General features: G+C 37.8%; 2 protein-coding genes across 3 annotated transcripts in view; one reads left to right on the top strand and one right to left on the bottom strand.

Moving 5' to 3' along the window:
• Window positions 1-1233, bottom strand: part of LOC124595724 (arginyl-tRNA--protein transferase 1) — a 162904-nt gene extending 161671 nt beyond the window's left edge. For both annotated transcript variants that reach the window (XM_047134591.1, XM_047134590.1), the window contains exons 1-2: window positions 1034-1233; window positions 830-956 (exon numbers count right to left, since the gene is read on the bottom strand). In XM_047134591.1, the coding sequence (XP_046990547.1) occupies window positions 830-956; window positions 1034-1130 (224 nt within the window). In that variant the 5' untranslated portion in view covers window positions 1131-1233. The remainder of the gene's footprint in view (window positions 1-829; window positions 957-1033) is intronic.
• Window positions 1234-1767: 534 nt separating this feature from the next.
• Window positions 1768-19863, top strand: part of LOC124595869 (brefeldin A-inhibited guanine nucleotide-exchange protein 3) — a 306469-nt gene continuing 288373 nt past the window's right edge. The window contains exon 1 of the mRNA XM_047134775.1: window positions 1768-1987. Within this exon, the coding sequence (XP_046990731.1) occupies window positions 1903-1987 (85 nt within the window). The 5' untranslated portion in view covers window positions 1768-1902. The remainder of the gene's footprint in view (window positions 1988-19863) is intronic.

Below are 19863 nucleotides of genomic sequence, written 5' to 3' on the forward strand. Positions count from 1 at the left end.
GATAATTACCCTTTGTTTACGATTGTGTAAGTATAATGTTAGGCAATTTAGAGCATTGTCCTTAATCCTGTATTTGTATAATTTGTAGATTAGCAAGTCATGGTTCATGGAGTCAAATGCTTTTGAGAGATCACAGAAGATACCTGCAACTTTACTCCTCTGATCCAATGATTTGCCAATATTTCAGTGAAGTTATTCACTGCATTCAGTGTTTCTTCCTGGTTTACATTCAAAATGGTCACTTGTAATAATATCATTTTTTACAATAAAGTTTTTGATCTGGTTTGCAGCTACTTTCTCTAACACTGTTGACAGCACTGAAAGAACAGAAGTACACCAATAGTTTCCCCAGGTCTCCCCTCGATCCTTTCCTCAACAGATGTCTGTCTTCAGCATACTTCAAAACATCAGGAAAGCATACCTGTTCAAAAGAATGGTTGGATATTTTAGTAAGGGGAGGTGCTATTATGCCACACACTGTTTTAACAACTTTAGTATGTATGCCACCCCACTCAGCACAGTTTTTATTTTTTTTATGACAATACAACGTTTTCCACATCCTTTATTACGACTTTTTAAAATCCGTAAGACACTCAGCTTCTTGGTGGATGCCAGAGGGATTTAATTTACTCTGATACATCAACAGCTGAGTTTGACACATTAATGAAGAATGCATTTAACGAAGAAGCTGAACGAGCAAACTATTAAGGCTGATGTAAATAAGAGGCGAATTAACCACTGATGTAACACACGTCACCGACTCTTATATGTACATAGCGTAACAATGATTATTTTTTCTTTTTTTCGCGGCACTGTGGCGAGCTCTTACTTGATCGTGTACATCGGACAGCATGTCACATGCATTGTAGGCTTGTAACAGTAGCGTCCGCTTCTCCTCCAACCGCGGTCAATTATGTCTTGGTAATCCTGGACAGTCATTGTATGAGCCCACAGACCTGAAAATATTGTTCTCATAATTGTTGGAACATTTCGTAACAGCGAGCAAGAACAGCAAGCAGTTATAAACAAATACCATGACTATAGTTTGTATCCGTCGATTTGCAATATCCACATCTATATCCTTCATGTTCGGCATAATATTCAATTATACTATAATCACGGGAAGCCATTATTTTTCAGAAAGCAAAACCTATTACTATGTTTACTAAACAACGAAGCCTACAATACAACGTGGTTTACTTTTGTGATGATATAACACAGCTGACTAATAAACACCGCAGTCAGTGACAGAGCAGCCAACTTAACAAGCCCGTCAATGAAACATTTTTCCTCTGATACAACAATGTCTCCTGTTATATACTAATGTATATTGTTCCACTATATACTAAATAACAATCTCATACTGTAACCGAATCATTGTTGCAAAAGTAAACTCTTATTCGTTGGAACTATTTTTATCCATCACACAACGTCTTTTAGTGGAGTACTAATTTTGTGGGAAAACATGCAATGATTTTTCTTTAAAATAATGTTGGTATATTTTAATGTCGAATGTATTCAAGTAACGCATTTGGATTCACTCATAAAACATAAATAATTAAACCTACGATATTGCGCAAAACATCTAAGGTAAATTCGTAAGAGTGTATTGGTATTGCGTGAGTTTGACAGCTGCTTATTTAGTTTTTAATATTCATTCAATACTAACATGATATGTAGTAGATAGCAATGCATAAGTATTGTTGTGTGTTCTGTTAATGTTTGGTACTCTGATAACTAACTGAGAGCGTAAACACTGACAAACGAGTTGCTCATGCGACGCGATAACAAACAGGCAGCTTCTTCTTACAGGTGATTGGTAATACGTGAGAGTTGCCGGTCTCTCTAATATTCTAATAACAATAATACTGTTGAAAAGGACGAAGGAACTTTTCATCAGAAATGGAAGATTTATTGCAACAAATTGCAAAGGAATCCTCTGGATCAAAATTATCTGCCTTACGAAAATCGGCACAAGAAGCATATGGTAATAACTGATTAAGTAATTTTCAAAACTGTAGGCATAGAAGATCAGAATAATATATTCAGTTGAAAGAACATTAAAGTAGTAATGTAATGATCAATAGGAACACATTTGTTCGTCAGATAAAGAGTGATACGATTGACCAAAATAATTAACCTACGGAATTAGTTTCTATCGTCCACTTTGCTAAGGCATCCATGAATGTCTTCCTTCATGTTGTGGTTTGTGGAACGTGATGAAAGAATGAATGAATGAATCAATCCTTTACTCTTCCTGTCTCATTTTATGGAAGTAACTTGCTAACCAGAATTTGATGGCCCGATGAGCCTCAAACAACAGTGGTTCATTTTGGAACTAACTGAGGTATATTAAGTCCCCAGTCTTTGTTATTTACTAGTTTGTATCCCGTTGGCTACAAGGAGAATAATACAGTTTGTAAAATTCTCTTCTCAGTAAGTCATTCTCTTGTTGACTCGAATGCAGAAGTAGTTAAATGCAGCACAATGCTGATGTCAATTCTGATAACACTCCATGCTGGGGTGAACTAGATGGGCATTGAACTTTAGCAGCCAGTGAATACTGTGTAAGGTGTTGCATTATTACTTGACAAAATCACTTTTACCACTCCTATTGAAAGTATGTCAAGAAATAAGCAAATTCTGATAAAAGTTGCATAGTGAACCCCCTTGGTTGAGTTTTTCATAAGATATGTATAGCATCAAAATACACGGAGGTTTGTTCATTGCTTAAATATGTTCTCTGATTTACCTTGCTGTTTCAGTTTTTATGACTAAAGGTGTTGAATATGACAAAGCGTGTTAAATGTGACACTAACATTAATTAGGCTAAGCTACAGGTCAATCTCTTACCACAACCTTTATTTGGGATTCACGCTCGTTGGCTTCACCAATCTGGAACCAAATCGTGTCATCTCGCAGGATGAAAGACAGTTATAATGTAACTATGGGGGTGGAAGGGATTTATTTTTAATAGGCGCAGGGTAAATATAGCTCACAGTTACAACTCAGTTTAAGCTGCAGAATCGCAGTAAAACAGTGTGTATATTACAACAAATACTGAAATAGAAAGTATGGAATGAAATATAAAGTATGAATGAAATATAATAAGATTGGGCATCGGGGAACATCTAAGACAAATAAAGATACTTTTGGCTCTGGTGTACAAAGTTAAGAATGACTCGATGTTGGATTTTTAATTATTTATTTATCCATCCATAGATAAGAAATATTGTACGAATATTCTCTGAATGTACATATATATTTTATTTGATAGCATTACAGGAAAAATGGAACATGTACAGTAGTAGACATAAAGTAATACATATAATATGAAATGATACATGCGTAATAATAGACATTTATATGCATATGCACTTCTGCTATTATAGTCTGTTCTTAATAAGCCTATACTCTTGTCGTCCCTAAGTGGCAAATCTGTATATACACAACAATGATTCAGTAAAAGTTTTGCAATATCGGACAACGCTGTCCATTAAATTGTAAACGTAATGAGAACGTTAAGGGGGTGAGAGATAGACCCTAATAATTACAGAGGTATCCCATTATTACTGCTCATTTACAAAATTCTCTCCAAGGCAATACTCATCCAACTAGAACCAGAAGCTGATATGAAGATAAGTGAATACCAGTCAGGCATCATAAAATGAAGTTCATTTGTTGAACAGGTTTGGAACCTGTGAACACTCTGAAAGTCAGATAGACAGACAAACAACAGTGTAGTCACATTTGTGGCCTTTGAGAAGGCCTGTTATACCTTAGACAGGTAGACTGTCTGACATACTAGAAGAGTATGGAAAAGATTGAAAAACTAGGGCAGTCATACAATAGACACTATATTGAAAATAAAATTTCTGGGAGAATTCTTGAAACCATTGAAGGTATAGGAATCAGACAAGGAGATGGGCTCTCACTACTTTTACTCTATGTGGTCTTGTACAAAATTATCAAACAATGAGAAGAAAAAATAAAAGGGATTCTGGTTGAAGGAACTCATGTAAACAAGGGAGTCATAAAATGCCTAGCATTTGCGGCTGACCTGGTAACAGCAGTAACGCACAAGAAACACTGGAACAATCACGTGAAGTCTGCCAGAACAAGTCTACAGATATCATTACAGAAAATCGAATACATGGAAAGAAAGAACGAACAACAACAACACGCAAGCTGTGCACACAAATTAAGAAAGGTTAAAATATGGGGAAAATTCAAATATCTAGAGAAATGTATGCAAATAGGAGGATAAAACATACAAAGATGAGAAAAACTTCAGAAAGTGTACAAACTCACATGAATGCACTACAGTAAAAGAAACATATCAAGACAGGGCAGCACTACAATACACCTGTGCAGCCAGAAGCACTCTGCACACTAGAAATTACCGCAATCAGACCATCAGGTATCACAGAAATATAAAAAATAGAACGTAAAATCCTCAGAAATTTTTTTGAACAATACTCGGTAATGATATATGAATAAAGAAAACAACCAGAGAATTATACGAACACATACTCACAGTCGTGATCAGAAAACCTCAATTACCATTCTGTGGACACATACATGGAATGAACAACAACAGGGTCACAAAGGCAATTTTTGATGCCATGAACAGTTTAGTTAAAAAAAACAAGCAAGTATGAATGGGGAAAAGATAAATAAATTTGAAGTAAAAGAAAGGACATAAACAGAAAACATGGGCAGAAGAAAGGAAACAGGATCACGGTCAAAGAACGAAGATATTTTTGGATGAGAGAAAGAAGGAAACAGAAAAAAATTGAACACCAAACACTAACTTAGGGACAATAATGCTATAATAATAATAATAATAATAATAATAAGTAGTGTAATGGGCAAAATGTTATTGGCAAACTTAGTCACAGAGTAAAAACATTGTCAGTTGGGACACTTGGAGTTGACGCAAATTTTTTACATAGGTAAATGTAGTATGTATAACATCTTTGACAGGCCGTGAGCCATATGTTTGTGGAGATAGCTAGTAGACTGCAGAATAAGAACAGACCATAGTGCAGGAACACATACAGGCTTTTGAACAGAACATGCTATATATGGTTTCACAGATCAAATATTAAATGCATTCAATAACCGAACATCACCCATTGGGATATTTTGTGATCTCTCAAAGGCTTTTGACTGTGTGAATCATGAAGTTCTTCTAGATAACCTTAAGTATTGTGGCATGAGTGGGACATTGCACAAATGGTTTAATTCATACTTAACTGGAATGCAGAAGGTTGAAATTAACAGTACAGATAGTCTACAAAAAAATCAGCAGAGTCCTTTAACTGGGGAGGTGCCAAGAATGGTGTCCCACAGGGTTCAGTCTTGGGTTCCTTAATTTCCTTATTATATATTAATGACTTGCTGCTCTGTATTCATAAAGATGCAAAGCTAGTTCTTTTTTCTGATGATACAAGTATAGTAATGACACCCAACAAGCAAGAAGCAGCTGAGGAAACTGTAAATAATGTCTTTCAGAAAATTATTAAGTGGTTCTCTGCAAATGGATGCTCACTAAATTTTGAGAAAACACAGTTTATACAATTCTGTACAGTAAATGGCATGTCATTGATAAATATAGACTATGAACAGAAGTCTGTTGCCAAGGCAGAATACTCAAAATTACTGGGTGTGTGCACTGATGAGAAATTGAATTGGAAGAAACAGATTGATGAGCTGCTGAAACAGTTAGGTTCAGCTACTTATGCTATTAGGGTTATTGCAAATTTTGGTGATAAGCATATCAGTAAATTAGCCTACTGTGCCAGTTTTCATCCACTGCTTTCATATGGCATCATATTTTGGGGCAATTCGTCATTAAGGGAGAAAGTATTCATTGCACAAAATCATGTAATCAGAATAATAGCTGGAGCCCACCCAAGATCACCTTGCAGACATTTATTTAAAGAACTTGGGATATTCATAGTACCTTTGCAATACATATATCACTTATGAAATTTGTCATTAATAAACCATCCCAATTCAGAAATAACAGCGAAATGCTTAGCTACAACACTAGAAGAAAGGATGATCTTCACTATTCTGGATTAAATATCACTTTGGCACAGAAAGGGGTGAATTATGCTGCCACAAAAATCTTTAGTCATTTGCCAAATAGTATTTAAAAAAAAAGAATTATTTTATGTAAAGAAAACTTATGTTAAAGTGACACATTCCACATCATTACGAAATGTCGTATTCATGATCTATGGAACAAGGATTAATGTATGTATGTATGTAAGGTGTATGAACAGCAAATACTATGCTTATAAATTTCAAGTACAAAGAAATAAAGTTAGTGAGATACTAATGATGAGGTATTGAATAGAATTGGGGAGAAGAGGAGTTTGTGGCACAACTTGACAAGAAGAAGGGACCGGTTGGTAGGACATGTTTTGAGGCATCAAGGGATCACAAATTTAGCATTGGAGGGCAGCGTTAAGGGTAAAAATCGTAGAGGGAGACCAAGAGATGAATACACTAAGCAGATTCAGAAGGATGTAGGTTGCAGTAAGTACTGGGAGATGAAGCAGCTTGCACAGGATAGAGTTGCATGGATAGCTGCATCAAACCAGTCTCAGGACTGAAGGCAACAACAACAACATTTTGTCATGTCCTTATCCAGTGATGGAACATGTGATTCATTCTCTCAGGTATCTCAAATAGTCCCAATTTGGTTCCCAAAGCTTCCCCAAACTCCGGGGACATTGGTCCCCACGCTCCAGCCAGAGAAGCAACAGCCTCCCCTGGCTCCTCTCTCATGGAAGGGGTCTTCGGGACTCTCCCTTCCAAGGTCTCCCTCCACAAATACAAAAGTGGACACTAGCCAATGGCTGAAGGAGCCATGTGCTGCTGCTTGAAGGGCTTCACACTCTTCCTGTGTCTCTACCTCAGGGAAGCCCTCTCAGCAAGTCCTTGGAAAGAGCAGCGAGAGGGCAAATTGATGAAGAAGAAATTGGTTAAGCAACGTGAGACACCACTACTCCCTACCAGTTTTGCATTTGAGGACGAGGTCAAGATTTAAGCATCCCCTGAGGACCTGGATCTCGCCGACACTTCAGATGCAATGGTCCTGGCTAACAGCACACAGTTGATGGCCATAGGTGACCCTGAGGCATAAAATGCCTCCTCAGTCCCTCCATGTCTTCCCAGATGACTGACAGCATCATCCTCCAGTGGAACTGTGGCAGTTTTTTCTCCCATCTGGCTGAGTTATGACAACTCTTAAGCGTTATAACTGCCTTCAGTGTTGCCTTTCAGGAAACCTGGTTTCCCGCAATGCAGATCCCCACCCTTCGTGCCTATTGGGTGTTCTACAAAAGCCGTACTGACAGACGGAATGTTGGATGGAGTCTGTATCTATGTCCGTAACTCTGTCTATAGCGAACCTGTGCCCCTTCAGACATCTTAAGAAGCTGTGGCTGTCAGGGCAACGTCAACGCAGGCAGTATCTATCTTACCCGTAGTGGTATACATCTCTACATCTTTACATTTGTCCTCTAGCCATTCCTGCTTACTAATTTTGCACTTCCTGTTGATCTCATTTTTGAGATGTTTATATTCCTTTTTGCCTGCTTCATTTTCTGCATTTTTGTATTTTCTCCTTTCATCAATTAAATTCAATATCTCTTCTGTTACCCAAGGTTATCTAATAGCCCTCGTCTTTTTACCTACTTGATCCTCTGTTACCTTCACTGTTTCATCTCTCAAAGCTACCCATTCTTCTTCTACTGTATTTCTTTCCCCCATTCTTGTCAATCATTCCCTAAAGCTCTCCCTGAAACTCTCTACAACCTCTGGTTCTGTCAGTTTATCCAGGTTCCATCTCCTTAAATTCCCACCTTTTCGCAGTTTCTATGGTTCATAACCAATAGATTGTGGTCAGAGTCCACATCTGCCGCTGGAAATGTCTTACAATTTAAAAACTGGTTCCTAAATCTCTGTCTTACCATTGTATAATCTATCTGATACCTTTCAGTATCTCCAGGCTTCTTCCATGTGTACAACCTTCTCTTATGGTTCTTGACCCAAGTGTTAGCTATGATTAAGTTATACTCTGTGCAAAATTCTACCAGGCAGATTCCTCTTTCATTCCATACTCCCATTCCATATTCACCTACTACGTTTCCTTCTCTTCCTTTTCCTACTATCGAATTCCAGTCACCCATGACTATTAAATTTTCATCTCCTTTCACTATCTGAATAGTTTCTTTTATCTCATCATACATTTCATCAATCTCTTCGTCATCTGCAGAGCTAGTCGGCATATAAACTTGTACTACTGTGGTAGGTGTGGGCTTCGTATCTGTCTTGGCCATATACACATACTGTATGTATAATTTTCTTTGAATAAATGGCATGAATAAGATAAAGCTTCTAGTACTTCTTTTGCGTTGAACACATTATTGTATTCTACATGGGGTAAATTGTTATGCTTAACAAGTGTTTCACATCCCAAGTACGATTCTGGAATGAATTGTTCAAATTTCCCCTGTATCCCGAATTATTCTGTTATCATGACTTAATTTTGTCACTGAATTAAATCCACAAGTGTTCTCAGTATTTCGCTAATAGCCATTGCCATTCATGTTTTGATGTAATAAGGCACTTGATTAAAATAAAAAATGGGACCAACCAGTCTAATGCTCTTTATGCCAGTGTATTACTTAACCTTATGTTGCTAGTCAGTCTCAAGCAGAGCTAATAAACATGAAGTGCTTCTTTTGAAAGAGTCACAAGTAAGACTCCCTCTCTATAACTTGTCCCTCATGTGGCATTTAACAAAGAGCATACAAGATTTCAGATGACTAGCATGCACTGCCAGTTCCCCACTCTTAGGCAACAAATTCATGTATCCATTTCAAACATTTGAAAAGACAGTGTTCATTTGAAAACCCTTTTATAAACACGCACTTCGGCACCACTACATCTTCCTGTGGTGTCTAACAAATATGCCACTTTCACAATCACTTGAGATTGAAGCAATGTGACCAGCATCTGTCTGTGTAAAGGAACAACGCCCATTGGCATCACATTTTAAGACAGGCGTCTGCTTGGTGCCAGTGTAGTCTTTAGAATGTGAGACTAAGCAATATGACCAGCAGTTTAACTTGGAGCACTCCTAAAGAGTGTGATTCTCTTGGTCTTAAGAAAGGAAACAATGTTCTCTGTAGCAGTGCACTTTAAACATGCATTTTGCTGGTGCTGGTGCTGGTGTTGCCTCCAATTCACTCACTCACGTATGCCCCACCCCGGCTAACCTTGGCCCTCCCACAGAGTTATTGTCACATGGCACAGTAACCACATAGAGCACTCAGCCCCACATTCACTTGGCCTGCCCATGTGTGAAAAAAACGTTGCTGTGCACTCGTTTCTTCGTGCTCAACCAGGTGCAAAATGTTTGATGACCAGTATTTGCAAAATAATACAGGAAAATTAAAGAGACCGTTGGAGAAAAGAGAGCCACTTGTATGAATATCAAGAACTCAGATGGAAACCCAGTTCTAAGCAAAGAAGGTAAAGCAGAAAGGTGGAAGGAGTATATAGAGGCTCCATACAAGGGCGATGTACGTGAGCACAATATTATGGAAATGGAAGAGGATGTAGATGAAGATGAAATGGGAGATATGATACTGCATGAAGAGTTTGACAGAGCACTGAAAGACCTGAGTCGAAACAAGGCCCCGGGAGTAGACAACATTCCATTAGAACTACTGACAGTCTTGGGAGAGCCAGTCCTGACAAAACTCTACCATCTGGTGAGCAAGATGTATGAGACATGCGAAATACCCTCAGACTTCAAGAAGAATATCATAATTCCAATCCCAAAGAAAGCAGGTGTTGACAGGTGTGAAAATTACCGAACTATCAGTTTAATAAGCCATGGCTGCAAAATACTAACGCGAATTATTTACAGACGAATGGAAAAACTGGTAGAAGCCGACCTCGGGGAAGATCAGTTAGGATTCCGTAGAAATGTTGGAACACGTGAGGCAATACTGACCTTACGACTTATCTTAGAAGAAAGATTAAGGAAAGGCAAACCTACGTTTCTAGCATTTGTAGACTTAGAGAAAGCTTTTGACAATGTTGACTGGAATACTCTCCTTCAAATTCTAAAGGTGGCAGGGGTAAAATACAGGGAGCGAAAGGCTATTTACAATTTGTACAGAAAGCAGATGGCAGTTATAAGAGTCGAGGGGCATGAAAGGGAAGCAGTGGTTGGGAATGGAGTGAGACAGGGTTGTAGCCTCTCTCCGATGTTATTCAATCTGTATATTGAGCAAGCTGTAAAGGAAACAAAAGAAAAATATGGAGTAGATATTAAAATCCATGGAAAAGATATAAAAACTTTGAGGTTTGCCGATGATGTCGTAATTCTGTCAGAGACAGCAAAGGACTTGGAAGAGCAGTTGAACGGAATGGACAGTGTCTTGAAAGGAGTATATAAGATGAACATCAACAAAAGCAAAACGAGGATAATGGAATGTAGTTGGATTAAATCAGGTGATGCTGAGGGAATTAGATTAGAAAATGAGACACTTAAAGTAGTAAAGGAGTTTTGCTATTTGGGGAGCAAAATAACTGATGATGGTCGAAGTAGAGAAGATATAAAATGTAGACTGGCAATGGCAAGGAAAGCGTTTCTGAAGAAGAGAAATTTGTTAACATCGATTTTAGATTTAAGTGTCAGGAAATCGTTTCTGAAAAGTATTTGTATGGAGTGTAGCCATGTGTGGAAGTGAAATGCAGACGATAAATAGTTTGGACAAGAAGAGAATAGAAGCTTTTGAAATGTGGTGTTACAGAAGAACGCTGAAGATTAGATGGGTAGATCACATAACTAATGAGGAGGTATTGAATAGAATTGGGGAGAAGAGGAGTTTGTGGCACAACTTGACAAGAATAAGGGACCAGTTGGTAGTAAATGTGATCACAAATTTAGCATTGGAGTGCAGCATGGAGGGTAAAAATTGTAGAGGGAGACCAAGAGATGAATACACTAAACAGATTCAGAAGGATGTAGGTTTCAGTAAGTACTGGGAGATGAAGAAGCTTGCACAGGATAGAGTAGTATGGAGAGCTGCATCAAACCAGTCCCAGGACTGAAGACCACAACAACAACATTTGCAAAATACTTGTTTGTTATGCAATAGATGAAATCATTCTTAAGTGCCTAGTAGGGATTAGGGGAACACTATGCACATGAATTCATATCAGCTGAATTTATTCAATACTTAGGAGACACTATCGAGTCAACTGCTCTGTCAAAAATGTTTCACACAATGATAGAGGAACAAAAACCAAATATGATAGAGGAACAAAAACCAAATGCAAAACCATTGACATGTTCAGAATAGACTTTTATGGGAGTAACAAATATGTGCATAACAAATGATTTTGCAACTGCTGTCACATTGGAGGTCACTGCTCTCAAAACTAACAGAACTGAGAGAAAGCAGTGCATTGTACCGTAATGAGTTTAAGAGAACTTCACTTACAATAGAGTGTAGAAACCCTGTCAAATAATTACACTAGAAATAATGCTGTAAAAACTTAAATAATGTGATCAGAGGGTTCGGCTGTCTGTATTATCCACAGGAAATTACTAGCTCAAATGATAAAAGTTTAAAAAATGATGAAACTTACTCATAAATTAGTCAGAAAGGAAGATAAAATCAGGAGAAGTGGTAATTTGTTATTTTACTTCAAAAAGGAGGGACAAAATGAGGAAGATAAAGATGAAGAAAAATGAGAAAGAGAATGAGTAGCGAAAAGGGGGGGGGGGGGGGGAGATATGTAGTTGGACCCGTAATATCCAAACTGCACAGTCATACAGGCAGGCTCAGTTGTTGTCAACTAAGGATTTGGTTTCAGAACTACAATCAGTAATAAATTCTAAAAATACTACCACAGAAATAAAGAGCACAAATTATTCTGTATTTGATGTATCTTGTAGGATGTTAAGGCAGATCTCGTCTTTCATAGAGAATGTTACTTGTTAGCCACCCGATAAAACTGATGTGTTTTATGATGAGATGGTAATCCAGTGTATTGGAGACAAGCATGTCACATCCAATAATCCTCTCTCCAAATCTCTCTGCCCCCTCTCCCACCTGTCTTCTTCCCCCCTGTACCTCTACTCTCACTTTTCTGGGTGTTTCTTCTTTCCCCCTTTTACTCTGTTTGTTCCTTGATTTACTTATGTCATTATATTCCAAGCATTGGAACATGGGGCTTTGACAAAAAATCCCCATTAGACTCGGTTTTCTGCCATTGTCTTCAGCTCTCCTCATGTTGTTCCTGCTGCTGTTGCTTCTCTCTTCTCTGCCCTCTTCTGTGTTATCTTGTCTTCCTCTTTTATGATGGCTGTGGGTATCCTGATTGAGGACTTGTCTTTCTCTATTGTTGTTTGATTTTTGGACAGCATGTGTCCAACCCACTTCCATTTTCTTGCCTTTATCCGCAGTATGAGCAACTGTGGAACCAAATGAATGAGAAGCATGTGGACTTTATGTTGAAATGGCCATTAGATGGTCAGTGTATTACTGGTAGAGGCTGACATCAAACAAGATCAGTTTGGGTCCCAGAGAAATGTAGAAACTCATTAAGCAGTTTTGAACCTATGACTTATCTTAGAAGATAGGTTGAAGAAAGGCAAGCATCTGCAGATTTAGGGAAAGCTTCTGACATAATTGTCTGAAATACTATCTTTGAAATTTTGGAAGTAACAGAGATAAAATACAAGGAGCAAAATACAATCTACATTTTGTACAGAAACCAGACTGCTGTTATAAGAAGCAAACTGCATAAAAGGAAAGCAATAGTCGAGAAAAGAGTGAGATGAGATTGTAGCCTATCTCTGATGTCCTTCAGTCTGTAGATCTTCATTCAGCAAGCACTAAAGGAAATCGAGGAGAAGTTTGGAACCAGAATTACAGCTCAGGGAAATGAAATAATACCCGTGACTTTGTAATTCTGTTAGAGAATGGCATAGAATATGGAATTCCAGTTGAATGGAATGGCCAGTGATGTCAAAATATGTTAAGAGGTAAACATCAAGAAAAGTAAAACAAAGGTAATAAAATGTAATCAAATTAAATGAGCCAACACAGAGGGAATTATATTACAAAATGAGTTGCTAGAAGTTGCAAATGAGTTTCGCAGACTGGACAGCAATAAAACTAAAGGTAGCCAAAGCACGAAGAATATAAAATGCACTCTGTCAATCACAAGAAAAGTGTTTTTGAAAATGAGAAATTTGTGAACACTGAATATAAATTTAAGTTTTAGAAAGTCTGTTTTGAAGGTATTTTTCTGGAGTGTAGTCTTATATGAATGTGAAACATCCACGGTATGTAGTGCAGACGAAAAGAAAACAGAAACACTTGAAATATGGTGCTGCAGAAGAATGCTGAAGATCACAAGGATAGATTATATAAGTAATGAAGAGGCACTGCATTGAACTGGGGAGCAAGGAAATGTGTGGCACAACTTGACTAAAACAAGGTATTGGTTGCTAGGACACATCTGAGGCACCAAATATGAGGGTGGTTTGAAAAGTTTTCAGAATGAAATAGAAAAAAGGTACTTACATCACTGAAACTTTTTTATTTTTCAATGTAGTCTCCTTGTAGATTAATGTGCTTGGTCCAGTGATGTTCCAGTGCCTTGATCCCATCTTGACAATGAGTTTCCTCCAGGCCTGCAAAATAGTTGTCAACTCCAGCTATCAATTCTTCGTTTGAAGTGAATCTTCATCCACCAAGAAAAATGTTCAGTGGGAACAGATGGAAGTCAGACAGAGTCATATCAGGTGAATAAGGTTGGTGTGGCAACAATTCATACCTTAGTTCGTGTAATTTTGCCATGGAGACGGGACATGGTCAAGAGTCGCGGCACCCATCGTGCAGATAATTTTTTCATTTTTAATTCTTCAGTTAAAATGTGATATAGCCTTTCAAATCCCATCTGGCAAGCATGAGCAATTTCACACACTTTCAATCAGCATTCACCATGACCATTTGGTGCACTTTTGCAATGATTTCTGGAGTAGTGACACATCTTGACCGACCACTGTGCAGATCATCATCTAAGCTCTCCTGACCAAATTAAATACATTTGTCCACCTGGCAACAGTTGAATATGAAGGAGCAGAGTCCCACAGTGTATTCTGGAAATCGGCATGAATGTCCTTTGCTTTCATACCTTTCTTTACAAAGTACTTAATCATTGCTCGAATCTATTTTCTTCTTCTTCTTCGTGGCAACGACAACAGAGCCACATCACCGTCACCGCTGTCTACCAAGAGCACTGATGTGGCACGTGTTTACAGGCAACAGTCCAATGAATATTGTGTGAACAACTCATTGCACTAGTGTTGATCTGTTGTGGTGATTCCAAGAACTTTTCAAACCACCCTCATAATTGTCAATTTGAAAATGGGGGAAAGTATGGGGGAGGGGGAGTTAAAATTGTAGAGAGAGATAGCAATGCTTGATATAGTTAGCAAGTTAAAATGATGCCATAGCTATACAGAGAAGAAGAGGCTTGTACAGGATAGACTACTGTGGAGAGCTGCATCAAACCAGCCTTCGGACTAAAGACCACAACAAGAACAATTTTAAAACTTCCAGGCAGATTAAAACTGTTGAGACAAACTCAGGACCTTTGCCTTTCGCAGCAAGTGCTCTACCAACTGAGGTACCCAAGCACAACTCACGACCCATCCTCACAGCTTCACTTCTGCCATTACCTTGTCTCCTACCTTCTGAACTTCACAGAATTCTCCTGAAAAATTTGTGGGGCTAGCACTCCTATAAGAAAGGATATTGCAAATGCATGGCTTGGCCACAGCCTGTGGGATGTTTCTAGAATGATCTTTCACTCTGTAATGGAGTGTGCTCTGATATGAAACTTCCTGGCAGATAAAACTATGTGCTAGACTGAGACTCAAACTTGGGACCTGGAAACTTCACAGGCTGTGGCTAAGCCATGTCTCTGCAATATCCTTTCTTCCAGGAGTGCTAGTCACACAAGTTTCACAGGAGAACTTCTGTGAAGTTTGAAAGGTAGGAGATGAGTTACTGGTGGAAGTGAAGCTGTGAGGGTGGGACATGAGTTGTGCTTGGGGAGCTCAGTTGACAGAGCACTTGCCTGTGAAAGGCAAAGATCCTGAGTTAAAGTCTCAGTCTGGCACACTGTTTTAATCTACCAGGAAGTTTCATAATAGTGCACACTCCACTGCAGAGTGAACAATTAATTTGAGAACAACTTTGTTTAACTTCATTGCCATCAACTACCCCCCCCCCCTCTCTCTCTCTCTCTCTCTCTCTCTCTCTCTCTCTCTCTCTCACACACACACACACACACACACACACACACACACGCACAAACACCTTTTGCTTAACTTCATTGCCATCAACCCCCCTCAAACACACACACACACACACACACACACACACACACACACACACACAGTGACAATTATTGAACTATACGAAATAAAATCATCATAACTTCTGAATGGTTAGCATTAGGATGTTAAAGTTGCACGGTTGGCTGCGGGGCATGATGGGAGTTAGTATGGTTAGTTTGGTTTAGCAACGAAGCCCAATTGCATTTGGATCGGTTCATCAGTAAGCAATATTGATGCATTTTGGGGGACTGAGAAACTGCATTTCGCAATCAAGAAGTCTCTTCACCCTCATTGGGTGATGGTGTGGTGTGCTGTGTCCAGTCTGGGAATAATTGGTGTTATATTCCTTGACTGCATGGTGACTTCCAAATGGTATGTGAAGATTTTCGATGATAATTTCATCCCCATTATTCAAAGTGACTCTGGTTTTGAGATGTGGTTCATGCAAAACAGAGCCCAACCCCATTGATGCAGAAGAGTGTTTGAGTCCTGGAGGAGCACTTGGGGGACTGCATTCTGGCTCTGGGGTACCCAAAGGCCACTGGCTTGGGCTTTGATTGTCTGCCATATTCTCCGGATCAGGCCCTATGCAACTCCTTTTTGTGGGGCTATATTAAAGACAAGGTGTACAGTAATAACCGCAAAACCCTTGCTGAGCTGAAAGCAGCCATTCAGGAGGTCAGCGATGGCATTGATGTTCTGACACTGCAGCAGGTCATGCAGAATTTAGCTGTTATGTTATGTTATGTTATGTGGTTTATTCATCTCATTACATACAATTTTCAAATCATTTGATTTGATGTACAGGAGACATGTCAAGGTTTACAAAAGAAACTTTTTTCACTTTTTTAAGAGAACTACAAAAGTTTACATTATATTTTACATTTCTAAGTTACAGCTACACATGTACATAAAATAATAAATGTATTACAATCCCTGTGTTCAGATTGTGAAGCTGTCCTCAATGAATTCATCGACAAAATAATAACACTTTTCCACCAGGAGAGTAAAGAGCAATCTTTTCAGTGAACCAATCTCCATTTTAAATATATTACTGCCTTTTATTTTATTGAAAATTTTTAACCCCATATACTCTGGCGTTTGGGCATAAAGTTTTAAACGATGTGTTGGAAGTTTGAAGCTATCTCTGTGGCGAGTGCTGTAGTTGTGGTCAAAACGGAAATTGTCTAGTGTATGTTGATTTCTATATAGGAACACCACCATCTCATATATGTAAAGTGAGGGGATAGATAGTATTTTTAAATTTTTTAACAGTGGTCGACAGGATTCCCGTTTTTTTGCAACACACATGTTTCTAATTACTTTCTTTTGTAATACTAGGAGCCTAGTGACATTTGCTGAATTTCCCCAGAAGATTATGCCATAACGAATAACTGACTCAAAGTAGCAGTGATAAACTATCTTTCTGGTATCTATGTTTGTGGCACCTGACAAAATACACATTGCAAATGCTAAGTTGTTCAGTTGATTTGCTAAGTAATCTATGTGTACCTTCCAATTTAAATTTTTGTCAAGATTTAGGCCTAAGAACTTCACGTGGTTTGCTTCTGTGATATCCTGATCATTGCAAGTTATCTTTATTTCACTCCTTTCTACTGATTTAGCTTCAAATTGCATCATTTTGGTTTTAGTTACATTTAGTTTTAGTCCATTTTGATAGAACCAAGATTCAAGTTTTTCTAAAGTGTTTTTGGCTTTTTCTGGAATATTTTCAGATACCTCATTTTCAATTAGAACTGATGTATCATCAGCAAATAAGACTGAATGAACATCAATAGCAAGTGGTAGGTCATTTGTGTAAAAAAGAAACAGATAGGGACCCAATATCGAACCTTGTGGGACTCCTTGGGGAACTGTTTTCCAGTCTGATGAATAATTGGTTCCATTTGAAGTTAAAATTACTCTTTGTTTCCTACCTGACAGGTAAGAGCTAAACCATTTTAAAGCAGTGTCTCTGATTCCATACATCTGTAATTTGTGGAGGAGTAATGCATGGTTCACTGAATCAAAAGCTTTAGTCAGATCACAGAATATACCTGTGACCTTTCTACCTTTATCTAACGTGGAGCATATTTTTTGGATAAACTCATTTATAGCATTCGCAGTGCTTTTACCCTGTTGGAATCCGAACTGGTTTTAAAAAATTATATCATTTACAGTAAGAAAGTTATTAATTTGTTTTGCTGCAATCTTTTCAAACACTTTAGAGAAGACCGGCAAGAGAGAGATAGGGCGGTAATTCCCCATATCTTCTGTCGATCCTTTCTTGAATAGAGGTTTGATCTCACCATATTTCGATACCTCTGGAAAGCATCCCTGTTCATAAGATTGATTTTTTAATAGTTGACAGTGGTTGGGAAATAATGTCATACACATACTTGATTACAGATGTTGTTATTTCATCCCACCCATGTGAGGTTTTGTTTTTTAGAGACAATATTTCCTTTTCCACATCCCTTTGGGTTATTTTTTCAAATTGTTTAAAAGATGTGTTCTGGCTGTTTTCCAAATTTGTGATGCCCTGATAGAATGTCATATCCACATCCGATCTTACTACGTTTAGGAAGAATTCATTGAAACAACTTGACATCTGAACAGGGTTTACTATAATTTCATTTTCATGTCTAATTTTCAAAATCTCATGAATTTTTACTTTGGCTCCTAGTTCAGACTGAACAACTGACCACACTGCTTTTGTCTTATTTCTGTGTTCTCGTATGAATTTATTATTTGCCATTTTTTTAGCTGCCGCTACAACTTTCCTAAATACAGACATAAATGACAAAATCTGGATTTCTGTTTGATTTTAACTCATTGTGGAGCTCTCTCTTTCTGGCACTAGAGATCTTTATTCCTGTTGTAATCCATTTGAGTTTACCATTAACCTTCTTTTGCTTATATCTACGAGGAAATGATTCATTAAATACCTCTAAGAAACAATTTAAGAATTTGTCATAGTTAATCGAGCTTGAACTATTGTAGGCTTATTATACTTAATTTACTGCGGAATAAATCCATTTTACTTTTACTGAGATCCCTTTTTATACACACTTCTGGAGACTTTAGGTTATTTGCTTTTGGGAGCTCAATAAACAGAGCTGAGTGATCTGAAATACCCAAGTCTAAGCAGTATTTGTGCTTATTTCCACTGTCAAATATGTAGTTAGTAATAATATTATCAATGCAGGTCACTGATCTGCTGTTTTCCCTAGTGCCTTCAGAAAAATTTAGCTTGAAACCAGATTTCTGAATTAAGTCACGAAATTTTGTGGAATCATTGCTTTCAACTAAGACATTTAAGTTGAAGTCTGCTGCTATAACAACTTTTTTCTTGGTTTGCGCCACATCATAGTCAATGATGGCAGGCATATCAAACATGTAGTGACGTTTACATGTTGAATAAAATGTGTGCATGGCATAGTTTGTAACTAATTTATGTTTTCTTTTGTGCCATAAAAATTGATATAAGAAGTGGCAAAACTGACATAAGAAAACATGTTTACTGTATATTCCAACATAGCTGTAGGATGTCTTTTTTTATATTTTGTCAGCATACAACTCATTTACTTTAATTGTTTATTTTCTGTTTTGTTTTATACATATTAACCTGCCATTCTGTCATTTTATAAATCGGGTAAAGTGTTGTACAGTCCTGTGCATTCTATAAGGAAAGCTCTTTGTCACTTCTTGCAGTCACATTCCAATCAATGTATCAACAATAATAAAAATGGAAACAAAATAACAAGCTCTGAAAATTATAAGATGAAAAACAGAACTCAGAAATTGAGCTCTGTGATTGTACCTCACTGCATATCATGTGAACTGGCAGGATATTGTACATAATCTACACAGAGGGCACAGTATTTCTGATATTGCATTATATATTCTAAAAATTTTGATCTGCTCAGTAATATTACACACTCTTTCAATATAACCTATACTTTCAATTTTATTGTGTGAACAGAAATATTATACCAATAGCTTTTAACCCATGGCTTCATCCACTTCACAAATGTCAACGCAAGTACCAACAAGTCTTTTCAAACATTTTTACATGTCACCTCTTCTTAACCCCACCACCACCCCTAGGTGCAGTAGGGCTATCTATATGCATAATGAGTCATGTTTGTAGAAAGTTTGGTAGCAATTGCTCCAGGGGGTCACAGTGAGAAATATTACTGATATGTCAGTGTCTTTGCATCTACATCCTTCACCAACTCCAAGTGTTAAACATTGACAGGACTGTCACCAGTGAGCCTGGCAACCCTGAAAACTATGGATTTGATATTAATATGAGCCATCATTGAAATTTTTTATTGCCATCGCTTCTCACCTCCACCCCTGCCCTTGGGGTAGTAGGGAGAGGTTACCACTACAGTATTTTT

This window comes from Schistocerca americana, chromosome 2, assembly GCF_021461395.2.
Source record: "Schistocerca americana isolate TAMUIC-IGC-003095 chromosome 2, iqSchAmer2.1, whole genome shotgun sequence".
Lineage (NCBI taxonomy): Eukaryota > Metazoa > Arthropoda > Insecta > Orthoptera > Acrididae > Schistocerca > Schistocerca americana.